Source organism: Eleutherodactylus coqui, chromosome 11 (genome assembly GCF_035609145.1).
Source record: "Eleutherodactylus coqui strain aEleCoq1 chromosome 11, aEleCoq1.hap1, whole genome shotgun sequence".
In the NCBI taxonomy this organism is placed as follows: domain Eukaryota; kingdom Metazoa; phylum Chordata; class Amphibia; order Anura; family Eleutherodactylidae; genus Eleutherodactylus; species Eleutherodactylus coqui.
The window spans coordinates 121,454,017-121,468,607 of record NC_089847.1 but is presented as its reverse complement, the minus strand read 5'-3'; the positions used below and the strand labels follow the sequence as shown (position 1 = coordinate 121,468,607).

The following is a 14,591-nucleotide window of genomic DNA, read 5'->3' as shown; positions in this document are numbered from 1 at the left end:
AACAAGCCCTCATAAAGCTGCACTGACTGAATAACAACATTGTATGGGTGTGAAAAATGGTGACTGAAAGCAAATTTTATTTTTAAATGTATTTTATTTTTTTAGTACTATTACTATTTTAAACAACCTATGTGAATTTTCTATCTCTATAATTATACTGACCCACAGAATGAATAGCTAAGAGCTATCTGCCATTGGCTGAGTGCTCAGCCAATAGCTAAGCAGTAGCTGCTATTGGCTGAGCCCTCAGCCAATCTGCACAGCCCTTTCAGGAGGCGGGGATTTTTAAATCTTTAAACAGAGAGATGGTGAGCGAGCACTTGGCTAACTTAAATTAATTCAAGTCTCAAGGTCCAGAGAAGCAGAGATAATTGCTGAACTACTAGTCATAATCCTTGAAAATCCCTGGAGAACAGGAGAAGTCCCAGAAGATCAGTAAAGGGCAAATGTCCCTATCTTCAAAAAAGGGAAGAAGGTGGGTCCAGGAAACTACAGGCCTGTGAGCCTGACTTCTATACCGGGAAAGATTTTTGAACAAATTATTAAACAACATGTATGCAAGTACTTGGATGAGAATGGAGTAATTAACCAGAGCCAGCATAGGTTTGAAACAAATAAGTCATGCCAGACTAATCTAATTTCCTTCTATGACAGAATCACCGACTGGGTTGATCAGGAAAATGATGTAGATATAGTATATTTTGACTTTGGTAAAGCATATACTAATAGATCACAGACTGAACATGAGTCAACAGTGTGATGCAGCAGCAAAAAAGGCAAACACAATTCTGGAATGTATTAAAAAAAGCAGAGTCTAGATCACATGAGGTAATTATCCCCCTGTACTCTTCCTTAGTCAGACCTCACCTGGAATACTGTGTCCAGTTCTGGGCACCAAAATTTAAAAAGACATAGGCAAACTGGGGCAAGTCCAGATAACAGTAACCAGGATGGTGAGTAGTCTGCAAATCATGTCATATGAGGAACTCTACCATTCTGTGAGAAGAGCCATGCTGGGGACTGAGAAAGACAGAAGAGCCACTCTGGGAACTGAAAAAGACAGGAGAGCCATAATGGGGACTGAGAAAGACAGGAGAGCCATAATGGGGACTGAGAAAGACAGGAGAGCCATAATGGGGACTGAGAAAGACAGGAGAGCCATAATGGGGACTGAGAAAGACAGTAGAGGGGTGCCATAATGGGGACTGAGAGAGAGGAGCCATGCTGGAGACTAAGGAGAAGATCAGAGCTATGTGTAGGGACTGAGAATGAGAGAAGCATGCTAGTGTTGCAGTAATCCCTTAATTTGTGATAAAAGAGTATCAAAGCCTCATCAACAATGTATGCCTAATTGTCTGTATGGTGCATTGGAGTAGAACACTGCATGGAACAATTAGGTCTTGTTCCAAAGCCCTTCAAAGGAAGTAGTCCGCTCAGTGGTTTTTTTATTGCAAAACGTAGAACAAAGAAGTCAATAATAGTCCAATAACAGTGGACACCTCCCTAAATTACAACTTTTTGCAGTAGTAAAATAACAGATCATTATAACGTTAAACACTGATGAATAAATATGTAATGTAAGGAGTTGCTTAAATTATCTTACACTGATAAAAGTGAAAGAATGCGAATACATTGACTAAATATGGTCTCCATGAAATGCTCAAAATCCCCCACTACTAATGATATGCTGCCTTCATGAGCTTTGGCAATCTTTGCCCAGTCTTCCTTCAAAAGCGCTCCAAATCTGTCAGATTCTGAGAGTATCTTGTGTGTAGCGCCCTCTTCAGGTCAACCCACAGATCTTCAATGGGTTTCAGGTCTTCGCTCTGGCTGGGCCACTCCAAAACTTCGATCTTCTGTTGAAGCTGTTTGTTTGTTGATCTGGAGGTATGCTTTGGGTCATTGTCGTGCTGAAATGTGAAATTCCTCTTCATCTTCAGCTTTTTATCAGAGGCCTAAAAGTTTTAAGCCAAAATGGACCAATATTGGGAACTGTTCATAATTCCTTCCACCTTGACTAATGACCCAGGTCTAGCAACTGAAATACAGCCCCAACGCATAATGCTGCCTCCAACATCTTCACTGCCGGTCTGGTGTTTTTTTGGTGATGCGCAGTGTTGGCTTTGCACCAAACATACCTTTTGGAATTCTGGTCACAAAATTCAACCTCGGTCTTGCAGCGTCTGAGGAGTAGGCCCTCAGCCGAGGAAAGAGCGTGGTAGAGAAATAACCTTATCATAGGGCTCTACCATCTCCTCCCTAAGGGTAGCTCGCGACCCCACCTTGTTACTGCTGGGGAAGATCACAGGAACAGTAACCATGGTTATCTGTGGTTCAACTTGTCACTCGTGACGCCAACGTTCCCTCTTCTGCGGTGGATTTCTCCGAAGTTAATTCCGGGAAATTAATCCCTACAGTCCCAGTTATCTGTAGGCATTAACTCTCCAGGTAACTCTCTTTTTCTCTCCTGTCATTCACACATAATTCTCTCGCTTGCTAGCGGCTCCTTTTCTCCCTCTCTGGACTCATGAGGTTTCCACGCATTTACTCCAGTCCGGGTACTTTTAATTCTTTTAGAGATGGAGCTAAGGGGAATTCCTTAAAGGCTAAGCCCAGGTGGGAACAACGGACCACCTCTCAGACTCCTCCATTTCTAATCCACCGGCTCTTCTCTCTCTGCACTTCACTCTCTTCTCATCATCTGACCACTCTTTTATACCACACCAAAATACATTTTCCAGACATGACTCAGACATTAACCCATTCATGCCTGCATCCTTCCAATGCACATAAACCTGATGCATTCCACAAACAAGACAGTGCACAAGACAAACATAGAACATTCTGGAGGGGACCCCATTAACTCTGGGCCACTACAGTTTCATCAGACCATAGCACATTCTCGGACATACTTATGACAGACATCGGTTTTAGCAAAACATAGCTGGCATGGATGTTCTTTGTTAGAAAAGGCCTCTTGCCCCTCTACCCCACAGCCTAGACATATGAAGAATATGGGAGATGATTGTCACATACACTACATAACCAAAACTCCTTAGTGTTTCTAGTGCAGCTCCTTAGTGTTGCTGTAGGCCTCTTGGCCGCCTCCCGGACCAATTTTCTTTTGGTCTTTTCAGCAATTATTGAGCGACGTCCAGTTCTTGGTAACGTCACTATTGTGCCAAATTTATTCCACTTCTTGATGACGACTTCACTGTGTTCCATGGTATATGTAATGTCTTGGAGATGTGTTGATCCCCTTCTCTTGACTGGGGATCTTCCAACAATCAGATCCCCTTGATGTGCTGTAGGATCTTTACGAACCAACTAAGAAAATGTCAGTAAACTCCTCCGAAAAGACCTAAACCTATATGGGGGAAATCAGAATCTGACTACTATTTATCATGAGTTTAGATGTGAATGGCTAATTCTGAACACAACCACATCCTCAGGTATAAGAGGGTGTGAACACTTATGCAACCACATTATTTTTATTTCCACCCTAAAAGATTTCAGTTTTTCAATGGAATTCTACAGATAACAAGTCTCATTGAAGATGGAAATAAATCTGAAATGATTCACCTTTGTGGGATTTTTTTTTATCATGGCAAAAGCCTGGCATTTTAACAGGGGTGTGTAGACTTTTTATATCTACTATAGATCATATTCACATGTCAGGTGGAAGCCGTTACACAAAGGTTCACATATCAGTTTTAGTATGATTTTGAAGTATAGGACCCCAATATTCTGACCCGTATCATAGCCTCGTTTACTTACCTAGCTTCTCCAGTTTCCATTGAACAACCTTGGGGGTTGTACCCGACGGATACTTCACTTTACACCAAAATGTTACACCAAATGTTTAAAAAATCCCCGCCTTCTGAAAGGGCTGTGCTGATTGGCTGAGCGCTCAGCCAATACCAGCTAGTGCTTAGCTATTGGCTAAGCTGGCTGTGAAACAACAATAATGAAGGTAATTCTACATGCGATGGAATTTTTCCACGGCATATCCTGCCACAAATTTTCGGCATGTGGATTTTGCCCATTGGCAGAGCTAACTCTGCACATAGATCTATGCCAAAAACCAAGACAGAAAGCAGCAGATTTTGATGCGGTCTTTATGCCTAATCAGTTTTTATTGAAGCATTTTAGTTTTACATAACTATAAATAAACATTTTCAGTCATCATCATTGACGTATCTTTCATTAACCAATTAAGGGCCAAGCACCGTAAATTTACGGAGCTTGGTCCTGGGCTTTAATCCCAGTCGATAGTAAAAATATGGCGGGGATTAAAACCCCGCTTCTGCAATCAAGCACAAGCATGTCGGGTGGTCAACTGTTAGTCACAGGGAGGGAGAAGTGTTTTTTAACCGCTTCTGCCTTCTCCTTTCCCTAGTACACAGCGCTTAACAAGTGCTATGTACTAAGAAGTGAAAGTGGAAGTATAACTTCCATTACGCGAGGCGGCGGTCACAACAGAGCTACAGGGTCTGCGCAGACCCTGATCAGCTCTACTAGTAACCATTATCACTACAGTGGGAAAGGTTTTTTTTAAACATGTAATATTCCCCAGAGGTTTTATATGACGTCATGGGGGGACATAGATGGTAAAAAAAAAGTAATTGCATAAATAAGTAAAACAAAATTACAGAATAAAATAAACAAAACAAAAAAAAGAAAATGACCCAAAGCCGACGCCTAACAAAACAGTTGCCGTATACGACCTATAATCCAAAACCATATATATTATAGACCAAAACGTCCAAAACAAAATAAGGAACCCATTCCCATACTTAATTTAAGCGTAAATATACTAATTAAAAAAACAAAAACAAAAAAAAAAACCTATAAATCTTAAATCATTTTTTTTTATCAATAAAACTAAAAAACGATATTAAAAAAATAGCCCTATATGTCACCTCTGTGAAGTCAGCACCCCATCTTTCAAAAAAGTTAATTTTTTCATAAGTTCTGGATGCACCCCAAAGAGTTCTAGAGTTCCCAATTAATTTTAAAAATAGTTCTAGCGAATTAAGCAAAAAAAAAATCAACAAATGTTTCTCTGGGGTGCTAACTTCCAAAAATATTACTAAAATCAGTGAGAACTTTGTAAATATGGGTTCTAGAGCTTCGAACATTAAGAGTTTTCTTCAGAACTCTTGAGGTGCTACCCAGAACTGTTATATAATCATGGGATTTCCCCCCAAATTTTTTTACACATAACTGAAATTGTTTGATCCGGCATCTAAAAAACAGCGAGAACGTTGTAAATATGGGTTCTAGAGCTTCGAGCATTAAGAGTTTTCTTCAGAACTCTTGAGGTGCTACCAACAACTTTTATAAAATCGCGGGATTTCCCCCCCAAAATTTTTTTACACGTAACAACTGAAATTTTTTGATCCGGCATCTAAAAAACAGCGAGAACATTGTAAATATGGGTTCTAGAGCTTCGACCATTAAGACTTTCCTTCAGAACTCTTGAGGTGCTACCCAGAACTCTTATAAAATCGTGGTATTTCCCAAAAATGTATTTACACATAACTGAAATTTTTCGATCCGGCATCTAAAAATCAGCGAGAACATTGTAAATATGGGTTCTAGAGCTTTGAGCATTAGGAGTTTTCTTCAGAACTCTTGAGGTGCTACCCAGAACTCTTATAAAATCGCGGGATTTCCCAAAACATTTTTTTTACACATAACTGAAATTTTTGAATCATGTGTAAAAAATTTTTTGGGAAATCCCACGATTTTATAAGAGTTCTGTGTAGCACCTCAAGAGTTCTGAAGAAAACTCTTAATGCTCGAAGCTCTAGAACCCATATTTACAATGTTCTCGCTGATTTTCAGATCCCGGATTGAGAAATTTCAGTTATTATGTGTAAAAAAAATTTTGGGAAATCCCGCAATTTTATAAGAGTTCTGGGTAGCACCTCAAGAGTTCTGAAGAAAACTCTTACTGCTGGAAGCTCTAGAACCAATATTTACAATGTTCTCGCTGATTTTTAGATGCCGGATCAAAAAATTTCAGTTATGTGTAAAAAAATTTTGGGAAATCCCGTGATTTTATAAGAGTTCTGGGTAGCACCTCAAGAGTTCTGAGGAAAACTCTTAATGCTCGAAGCTCTAGAACCCATATTTACAAAGTTCTCACTGATTTAGTAATATCATTTTTGGAAGTTAGCACCGCAGAGATACATTTGTTGATTTTTTTGCTTAATTCGCTAGAACTATTTTTAAAATTAATTGGGAACTCTAGAACTCTTTGGGGTGCATACAGAACTTATGAAAAAATTAACTTTTTTGAAAGATGGGGTGCTGACTTCACAGAGGTCTATAGGTCACAGAAAAAAAATACAGCAAAAATATTTTTGGTAACTGAAGGAAAAAACAAAATGGGGCAGTAAAACCACCACATGGGTAAAATCCCTAAAAAGTGTCAGGTCCTTAAGGTACAAAACAGCCTGGTCCTTAAGAGGTTAAACCACCTAATACATCTGATCACAATCAGGTAGTTAACCCTTTCCAATCCACTGTCTGACGTCTGAAGACATTCTGATTGAAGGTTGTACAGCTCTAATATCGCAAGACGTCCGGCAGGGTACTGTTACTGTATATTACTGGCCGCTCTGTTGTCGGGGGCCTCTTCAGCATGACCCATACTGCAGTACTGGCTGTAGCCAGCAGATGGTGCCATTGTATAATGGCAGAAATAGAAAGCCCCCTAGGAAACCCTGAATCCAAAATTGGATTGCAAAGGGTTAAACAACGAGAAATTCCTAATTGTACTAATAGCCCTTAATTAGTATCACTGTCTGTCAAATGAATCAAAAGTTGCGCTTATCTGAGCCCTATTTTTAGCTTTTCGATGCAGTCTCTAGAGGGATATTCAAATGGAAGAGTCCGTGGCGAATATCGCCGTGTAAACACCATCAGTTATGACTGTATTCTCAGGATAAGTTAGTCATACTTACATTTCACCTTCAGAATTTGATATTTGCGAATGGGCGACTTCAGAGCTGCATGGTCAACTTCCAGCTTAAGCACGGCCCCATTATGTATGTTGAATGTGGGAGTTATACGTATGGCGCAGTCACAGTTGAAGAGGTACGAGTGCATATAGGATGTTATAAGCGGGTCCAGGCGCAGGTTTCCGGAATCATTTCCGGTCTGTAGAGACACAGCCTGCTCAGCATCGGTGCTTTGTGATTCGGTCCTCTTGGGCTTTACGGAGCTCCAAGAAGTTTCTTCAATCTTGACTCCTGTACGTTTCTCCAAATATACCTTTATAGTAAGATTTTTTGGTCTGAAGCCTGATATTTGGCAATTCAGAGTATTCTCTGCATTATGAAGCAAATCTTTTCCAGTGATCTCGGAGACCGTCGGTTTTACTGTAAAGATGAGAAGTGACAGTTTATGAGTTATCGGGTTGCAGAGACTCTAGTGCTTGAGATGAGGGAGGTCATAGGCCTGTCTGCTGCATACGAGATCAGGGATACTATAGAAGGGCCATTTTACTACCTGAGCGGGCTCAGTACACAGGGATTAAAATGCCCCCCCTTACTTAACCCTGGCCCATCAGGCTTCCCTGCGGTCTCCACTCTACTGCTGGGATATACCCTCACTTTCTGATCGGTGGGGTTCAACATTTAGGACCTGCAGTAAGCCAGATTCAGCACTGCGCCCCCTCGCTGCTTTTCATCACACCAGCTGCACTAGTGGCCCAAACTGTTGAAACTTTTTGAAAAAAAAATGCATTTTTGCTGTTTGACGGCTCGCAACTCCAGTTTTTTTTTTCAGTAATATCATAAAATTATACATTGTTGGAAAAATAATTTACTGTAGAATGTAATGCAAGTAGTAGAACAGCAGTTATAGACAAGAAAGGTGAAACACAAAAGGGGCCTAGTTACTATTCAGAATACGAGTGCAAATCACAACAGAAAACTGTCTCACGTGCTTTGCATCACATTTATCATGTGTTTTGAGGCCGGCTGCACACAGGTGGAAATCCACGGCGTTGGCCCGCAGCTATTAGGTTCTATTGAACCAAATAGTGCAATGCTCACGGTGTGGAATTCTGCCCCGTGAATTCACCCGTCCTCGCCCGCAGCATGTTCCATTTGGCGCCGGTGTACGGCTTCTATTGCAGTCAATGGAAGCCGTCTGTCACGCTATCTTCCACAGCGGAAGATAGCGTGAAACCGCTTCCCCACCTACCGCCAGCCGCATCATATGATGCGACCGGCGCGTCACATGCTATATTGCACATGTGCGCCGAAGCGTCATGCGTGACGTTGGACAGCAGATCCGGAGGCAAGTATGGGGTCTCTGGGGGGGCGCCGTGACGGGCTCCGCTGCGGTATTCCGCTTGCGGAGCCCGTCACGTCCGTGTGAAGCCGGCCTTAGACTCTTCCAGACAGACAGTTTTTCTTCCAACCCTGTGTCCCGGCGGTGACCTCTGCGTACCTGTCTGGCGTCTTCGTGTGCAGGCGACCTCTGTGCTGGCCATCGAAGTAGGTGCCATCACTAGGTGATGATGTGGATCCCGCGACCCTTCTGCAGTGCTCACTACGGAAGTGCCGTGGGGCGGATGGCTTCCTTTGACTAGAATAGAGCATGCTGCGATTTTCCACCTGCGAGCGGAAATTGCAATTGATTTCCGCTCGTGGGCAGGAAAAAGCGATTTTGCATATCACGCTATGGTATCTATCTACTGCGGAATCCGCGAGCTTTCACTTCCATGGAAGCCGTCTGTGCGGAGCCCGCACAAAAATAGAGCATGCTGCGATTTTTCCTCCGTGAGCAGAAAAATCAGTTGATTTCAACTAGTGTGCAGAAAAAAAAAGCGCTTTTCCACAGCTTGTTAGGGGCGATATTTGCTGTGGAATCTGGAGGCGGTCGCCCGCTATAGATTCCGCAATGCAGCTGGCCTTAGCCTAATTATGGCCTTACAATGCCTTCCTATGGAGTCAGCCTAGTTTTTTAAGTTCAAGTGTTTTAATGTAAAACCAAGATTTTATTATTGCTGCTATAAGGCCGGCTGCACGCGGGCGGATTTGCTTTGCAGAATACGGATCGGGCGTCCACAGCAAATACCGCCCATAGCATGCTATGGAAAAGCGCTTTTTCCTGCACACGAGCGGAAATAAAAAAAAAACAAATTATATATATATATATAATCGCAGTATGCATTTATTTTAGTGTGGTTTCCGCACAGACTGATTCCATTGAAATCCTAGACCTCTTCAAAGGTTGAAATATGTCTTTTGGAGAGATTTCCACAGTTTTTTCTTCGAATGTCATCATAAGTATAGCTTTATTCATGCAAAATGACTATTTTGCATCACTTTCTGACTGACCAGTCACTATTTTCACAGTTTTCTATTTCATTGTAATAAGTTCTACAACTCCACTACACAATAGAAAACAAGAAATGCGACCAAGATGATAAAAAAAAGCGCAAAACATTAAGACAGATGTTCTACTGTTCTCTCCAATACATGACTGAGAGCTGAATGCTACTGTAACCTCATTGGCTATCGAAACTGTGAGGCTCATTGGTTACATTCCAGTCCAGTAAACCTGAGGATGTTGTGCTTGCCTTTTCTGTTTATTTAGCTTTGGATAGAATTGAGATACTTGAACAATTATTCTTGCCTTAAATTCTACACTAAACTAGCTTTCCAATGATGTCGAATTTCAGGGTGTTATTTAAAAAAAACTGGTGTTATGAGCCATGAAACATCAAAAATGCACTTTTCCCCAAAAGGTTTCCTCAATTTTGGCCGCTAGTGTATTCTCATTTCTCTGTCCCTATAAGAGGTCCATCTGGACAGGACCACATGACCACACTGTCAACGCCCACTTCAGTCCTATTACTACCACACATTTTCTTACTAGAGACTGTAATTAATGTTCTTACCTTTGTACATTACTGCTGCAGTTATAAGGTAGATGACGGCAATCAGAACAAGTCCGAGTATAATCCACGGTGTTGTACTGTGCCCTGTAAGAAAGGAATAGTAAAAAATAGGATACCGCCTCAGAGTTAAAAAAAAAAAAATGTATGACAGCAAATGGTGGTATATAAAGGGGACTTACCTGGTGTGGGCACCGGGCATCCAGGTTGGTAGGGACCAGGTGCCACACCTGTAGTCTTAGTCTATATGATCGAGTCTTCTTATGCCAACATGGGCATCCAGATGGGCAATTTGGACAGCCACAGAGGAATCCAAAAACAAACTCAAAAGGAGTTTTGGAACATATACAGGAAATAGACAAAGTATAAAAAAGGAGAAAAGGTTTTTCTACAATTCTTTCTCCAAGAGTGTACAGAAAAGAGTTAAGAATGTGCCACTTACTTTGGAGGAGGGCGGGGGGGGGGGGGGGGGGTGGGGTATGGATTTGGCACACAGAAACCCCCTCCTAGTAATAACCAGAATCGTTAGGCAAAGTGTCAGGTCCAGAATGGATGTTTTATTCACAACAAACAGACACATACATGGTAAGGGCAACGCGTTTCTGTGCTATAAGGAAGCAGCTTTCTCAAGCCTGCATACGTAGTGTGACAGAAATACATATAATTACCGCTATTCAACCCCTATGAGCAGGCGGTCGCTCTTGTCGCTGTCGGAACGCACAGCGTGGGCTCCATGAGTAGTGATCAAAAAAAATGTTAAAAACATATTCTAGAAGTTCCTAATATACAATAAACAATTCATCCGCTAAAACATGATACAGCGTTATTTTGGCTGAAATATTTAAAGATAGTTGGAATTATTCTTATGGGTTAATAGTAAATAACCAGAAAAAGAATAAGTCCTCATTAAAATAGCCAGGGTTCATATATATGACTATTTCTCGTCTCGTTGAAGTCACTGGGCACTAAAGTGTTCAGTTTGAAGACCCAGAACATTTCCCTATTTAAGGCTGCATTCCCACGAACGTATATCGGCTCGGTTTTCACGCCGAGCCGATATACGTTGTCCTCGTGTGCAGGGGAGGAGGATGGAAGAGCCAGGAGCAGGAACTGAGCTCCCGCCCCCTCTGCACCATTTGCAATGGGGAGGGGCGGGGCCAATTCTCAGAACTTAGCCCCACCCCCACCCTGCCTCTCTCCATTGCAAACAATGCAGAGGGGTGGAGAGGAGGCAGAGAGGGCGCGGGAGCACAGTTCCTGCCCCTGGCTCTTCCATCCTCCCTCCCCCCCCTGCACACGAGGACAACGTATATCGGCTCGGCGTGAAAACCGAGCCGATATACATTTGTGGGAATGCACCCTTAAGGTGTGAAAAATGTCCCAATCTCACACTTTCTAAAGGTGTCACTTAACTTAGATGCGTCCTTACTAGAGATGAGCGAACGTGTCCGTAACGGACACATCCGCACCCGGACACCGGCTTTAGCGAACACTGGAGTGTTCGCGCGTAAGTGTCCGGGTGCCGCCGGGGGGCGGGGAGATGCGCGGCGGCGCGGGCGGCAGTAGCGGGGAACAGGGGGGAGCCCTCTCTCTCTCCCTCTCCCCCCCGCTCCCCGCCGCACCCCCCCGCGCTGCCACGGCGGCCCCCGAACTTTTTCGCCCGAACACCGAGGTGTTCGCAAAGTTCGGTGTTCGGGCGAAAAAGGGGCGGGGCCGAACGTGTTCGCTCATCTCTAGTCCTTACTTTGACAGTTTAAAAAAAAATAAAATAAAATAATGTCTCGAGACACTGTTTTAAAAACCCATTGAGGATATTAAAACGATGTTTATTTATCCTCATTTGTAGGGAATTCGTGGTACATCCGAGATATCTAAGGCTATAAGGGCATTTGATTAAATAAATAACATACGTCGATCAACAGTTCAAAAACTGTTTTACTTTATATGGAGCCTGGTCCTCTTTAATTAGATCGTCTCCTTTAGCGTGTTGGATCTTATTACAATATTTGCATCTACTGATGCCGCATCTATAGGTACCCGTAAGGGGCTTCATCAGAGCATTCCTTCTACTGTATGTCCTATATAATGTGGACATGAAGGTGCAACAATGTTCTTTAAGGTTTTATTCTTCCGGAATATCCCCTTAGGTTGTTCTGGGATATCTGTCTGTAGGAAGGGGTCTCCTTTCAGGGTATCCTAGTGTTTCCATAGAATTCTCTTTACAGAGGCATGTTGCAAATTGCACTTACCGTATATACTCGAGTATTAGCCAACCCGAGTATAAGCCGAGTCAATAAGTTTTACCACAAAAAACTGGTAAAAACTTATTGACTCGATTATAAGCCTAGCTATACTAGAGTATATACTAGGTTAAAAAAAACTAAATGCAATACTCCCAGCCGGCGTCTGTGTCCCCAACACGATGGTCTTCCCGGCGGTGTGGCAACCTGCTTCAGATTCTCCTCACTGTCATCTCCCAGCTCGATTTTCAATTGCCCCGCCGTCAGCGCTGTGTAAGTAACACTGTGATTGGATCAAGTGCTAGCCAATCACAGCCGGCGGGGGAATTCAAATCTGAGCAGGGAGATCACAGAGGGGAGAATTCTCAAGCAGCTTGCCGCACCGCCAGGGAGACCATCGCGCCGGAGACACAGACGCAGGCTGGGAGGTGAGTATTGTGGGGTTTTGTTGTTTTTTTTTACCTTACTCAAGTATAAGCCGAGGGGGGCTTTTTCAGCATAAAAAAAAAAATGTGCTGAAAAACTAGGCTTATACTCGAGTATATAAAGGTACTTATGAATAAGGACTTCTGGTCAAAATTCTCCTTAGTGGGGAGTAATCTACTGGTTTGATTTTTCTTCAGAACTTTCAGATAGACTGAGTCAACTAGCTTAGATGGATACTAGAGATGAGCGAACCTACTCGGCCACGCCCCTTTTTCGCCCGAGCGCCACGATTTTCGAGTACTACCGTACTCTGGCAAAAAGATTCGGGGAGCCCTCTCCCCCACTGCTACCCCCCCACTCCGCCACGCCTCCCCCCGAATCTTTTCACCCGAGTACGGAAGTACTCGATTGAGTAATTACTCGAAACGAGTAGGTTCGCTCATCTCTAATGGATACCCTTTTTCTTTAAATCTATTTTTGAGAACTACTGCCTGTTTTTCAGAATTCTGGACAGATGAGCAATTATTTTTAATTCTCTTGAGAAGTCAGGGTAACTATTAGTATCTGTTGCTTTAAAATGGGTTTTCATATGTAGGTCTCCCTTCTTAATAAATATTTCCAGAGCCATAAAGATGGCATTACAAGGATCAAAGTTACCCGGAAAACTCAAGTCCCCAACTGTTATTAAAATTGTCTATAAATACATTAAGATCATTATTACCATTCCAAATTAAAAGAATGTCATAAATGAACCTTTTGTGAAATACAATATGGGGATCCACAATTCTACTCTCAAAGGCCCCCATAAAAAGATTTGCATAAGAGGGCACAAATATGGTACCCATAGCGGTACCCCTCGTTTGGATCTAGTGCTGATTTTTGAACGTGAAATTATTATTATATAAAATGAAGCGTATAGAGTCTAAGATATATAACGTTTGCTGAACTGGCATCAGAGGTACTAATAGTTACCTTGACTTCTTAAGCTGCCATGCCAAAGCTTGGAAAGTCAATATACCCTATGGGCAATTCAAGAGAATTTAAAGAAAATTGCTCATCTGTCCAGAATTATGAAGAACAGGCGGTAGTTCTCAAAAATAGATTTAAAGAAAAAGGGTATCCATGTAAGCTAGTTGACCTAGCCTGATGAAGGGCAAATACCCTGAAACAGCTATCTGTGCATGGACTCTGGCTTTGCTTTCAATTCCTAGTCGTTGTTATAAGGCTTGTATAAAGAGTCTAACTTTAACTTCACGGAATGCTGCCTTCCAATAGGAGCATAAATGGCCTTTTGAGTCTCCTCACTCACTGTGTAGGTGGTAGTACTACTACTACGTTTCTGTGTGCCGAATCCACACCCTCCTCCTCCAAAGTAAGTGGCACATTCTTTACCCTTTTCTGTACACTTTTTGGGGGGAAAAATTGCAGAAAACCATTTTTCTTTATGAGCGTAGAGGTTTTTTTTATACTTTGTCTATTCCTGTAAGAAAGGAATACAAAATAAAGGAATAAACAGTCACAACGAGGAGGGGTACCGGCTTCCTCCTGAGATTTTCCCAAGCATTTAACCAGCTAATCTCATATCGACAAGAATACGTGGCTTCTCTTGCTGGGAACAATCACATTTGACCAGCTAATCGGTAATTATGTATAAAGAGCAATTTGGTATCTTAAATTAAAAATAAAAACACTAAACCTAAAGACAAGAAACATTCTCTGAACCAAGGCTCTGAATGTCTCTTTAGGGCCCATAACGCTTTCCATCCATGAACAGGTAAACGACAATTTGTTGAGCTCCATTGTAGATTTGAAACCAACTACATAATCTAACAAAGTGCCCTGAGGTTTTACCTACAGTACTAGTCAAAAGTTTGGACACCTTTTAATTTCATGGTGCGTTTTTTTTTTTTTATTTTGCATATTCTATAATACAGATTCATATCTAAAACAGGAAAACTATGAAGTTTTAAGTAGTGTAAGGATTAAGTATGAAGGATTAAGTA

The 14,591-nt window shown here is 42.1% G+C and overlaps 1 protein-coding gene across 1 annotated transcript in view; it reads right to left on the bottom strand.

The window, feature by feature from the left end:
• LOC136582412 (natural cytotoxicity triggering receptor 3 ligand 1-like) overlaps positions 1 to 14,591 on the bottom strand; it is a 41,005-nt gene that overhangs the window by 3,001 nt on the left and 23,413 nt on the right. The window contains exons 4-5 of the mRNA XM_066583446.1: positions 9,926 to 10,009; positions 6,975 to 7,391 (exon numbers count right to left, since the gene is read on the bottom strand). Of these exons, the coding sequence (XP_066439543.1) occupies positions 6,975 to 7,391; positions 9,926 to 10,009 (501 nt within the window). The remainder of the gene's footprint in view (positions 1 to 6,974; positions 7,392 to 9,925; positions 10,010 to 14,591) is intronic.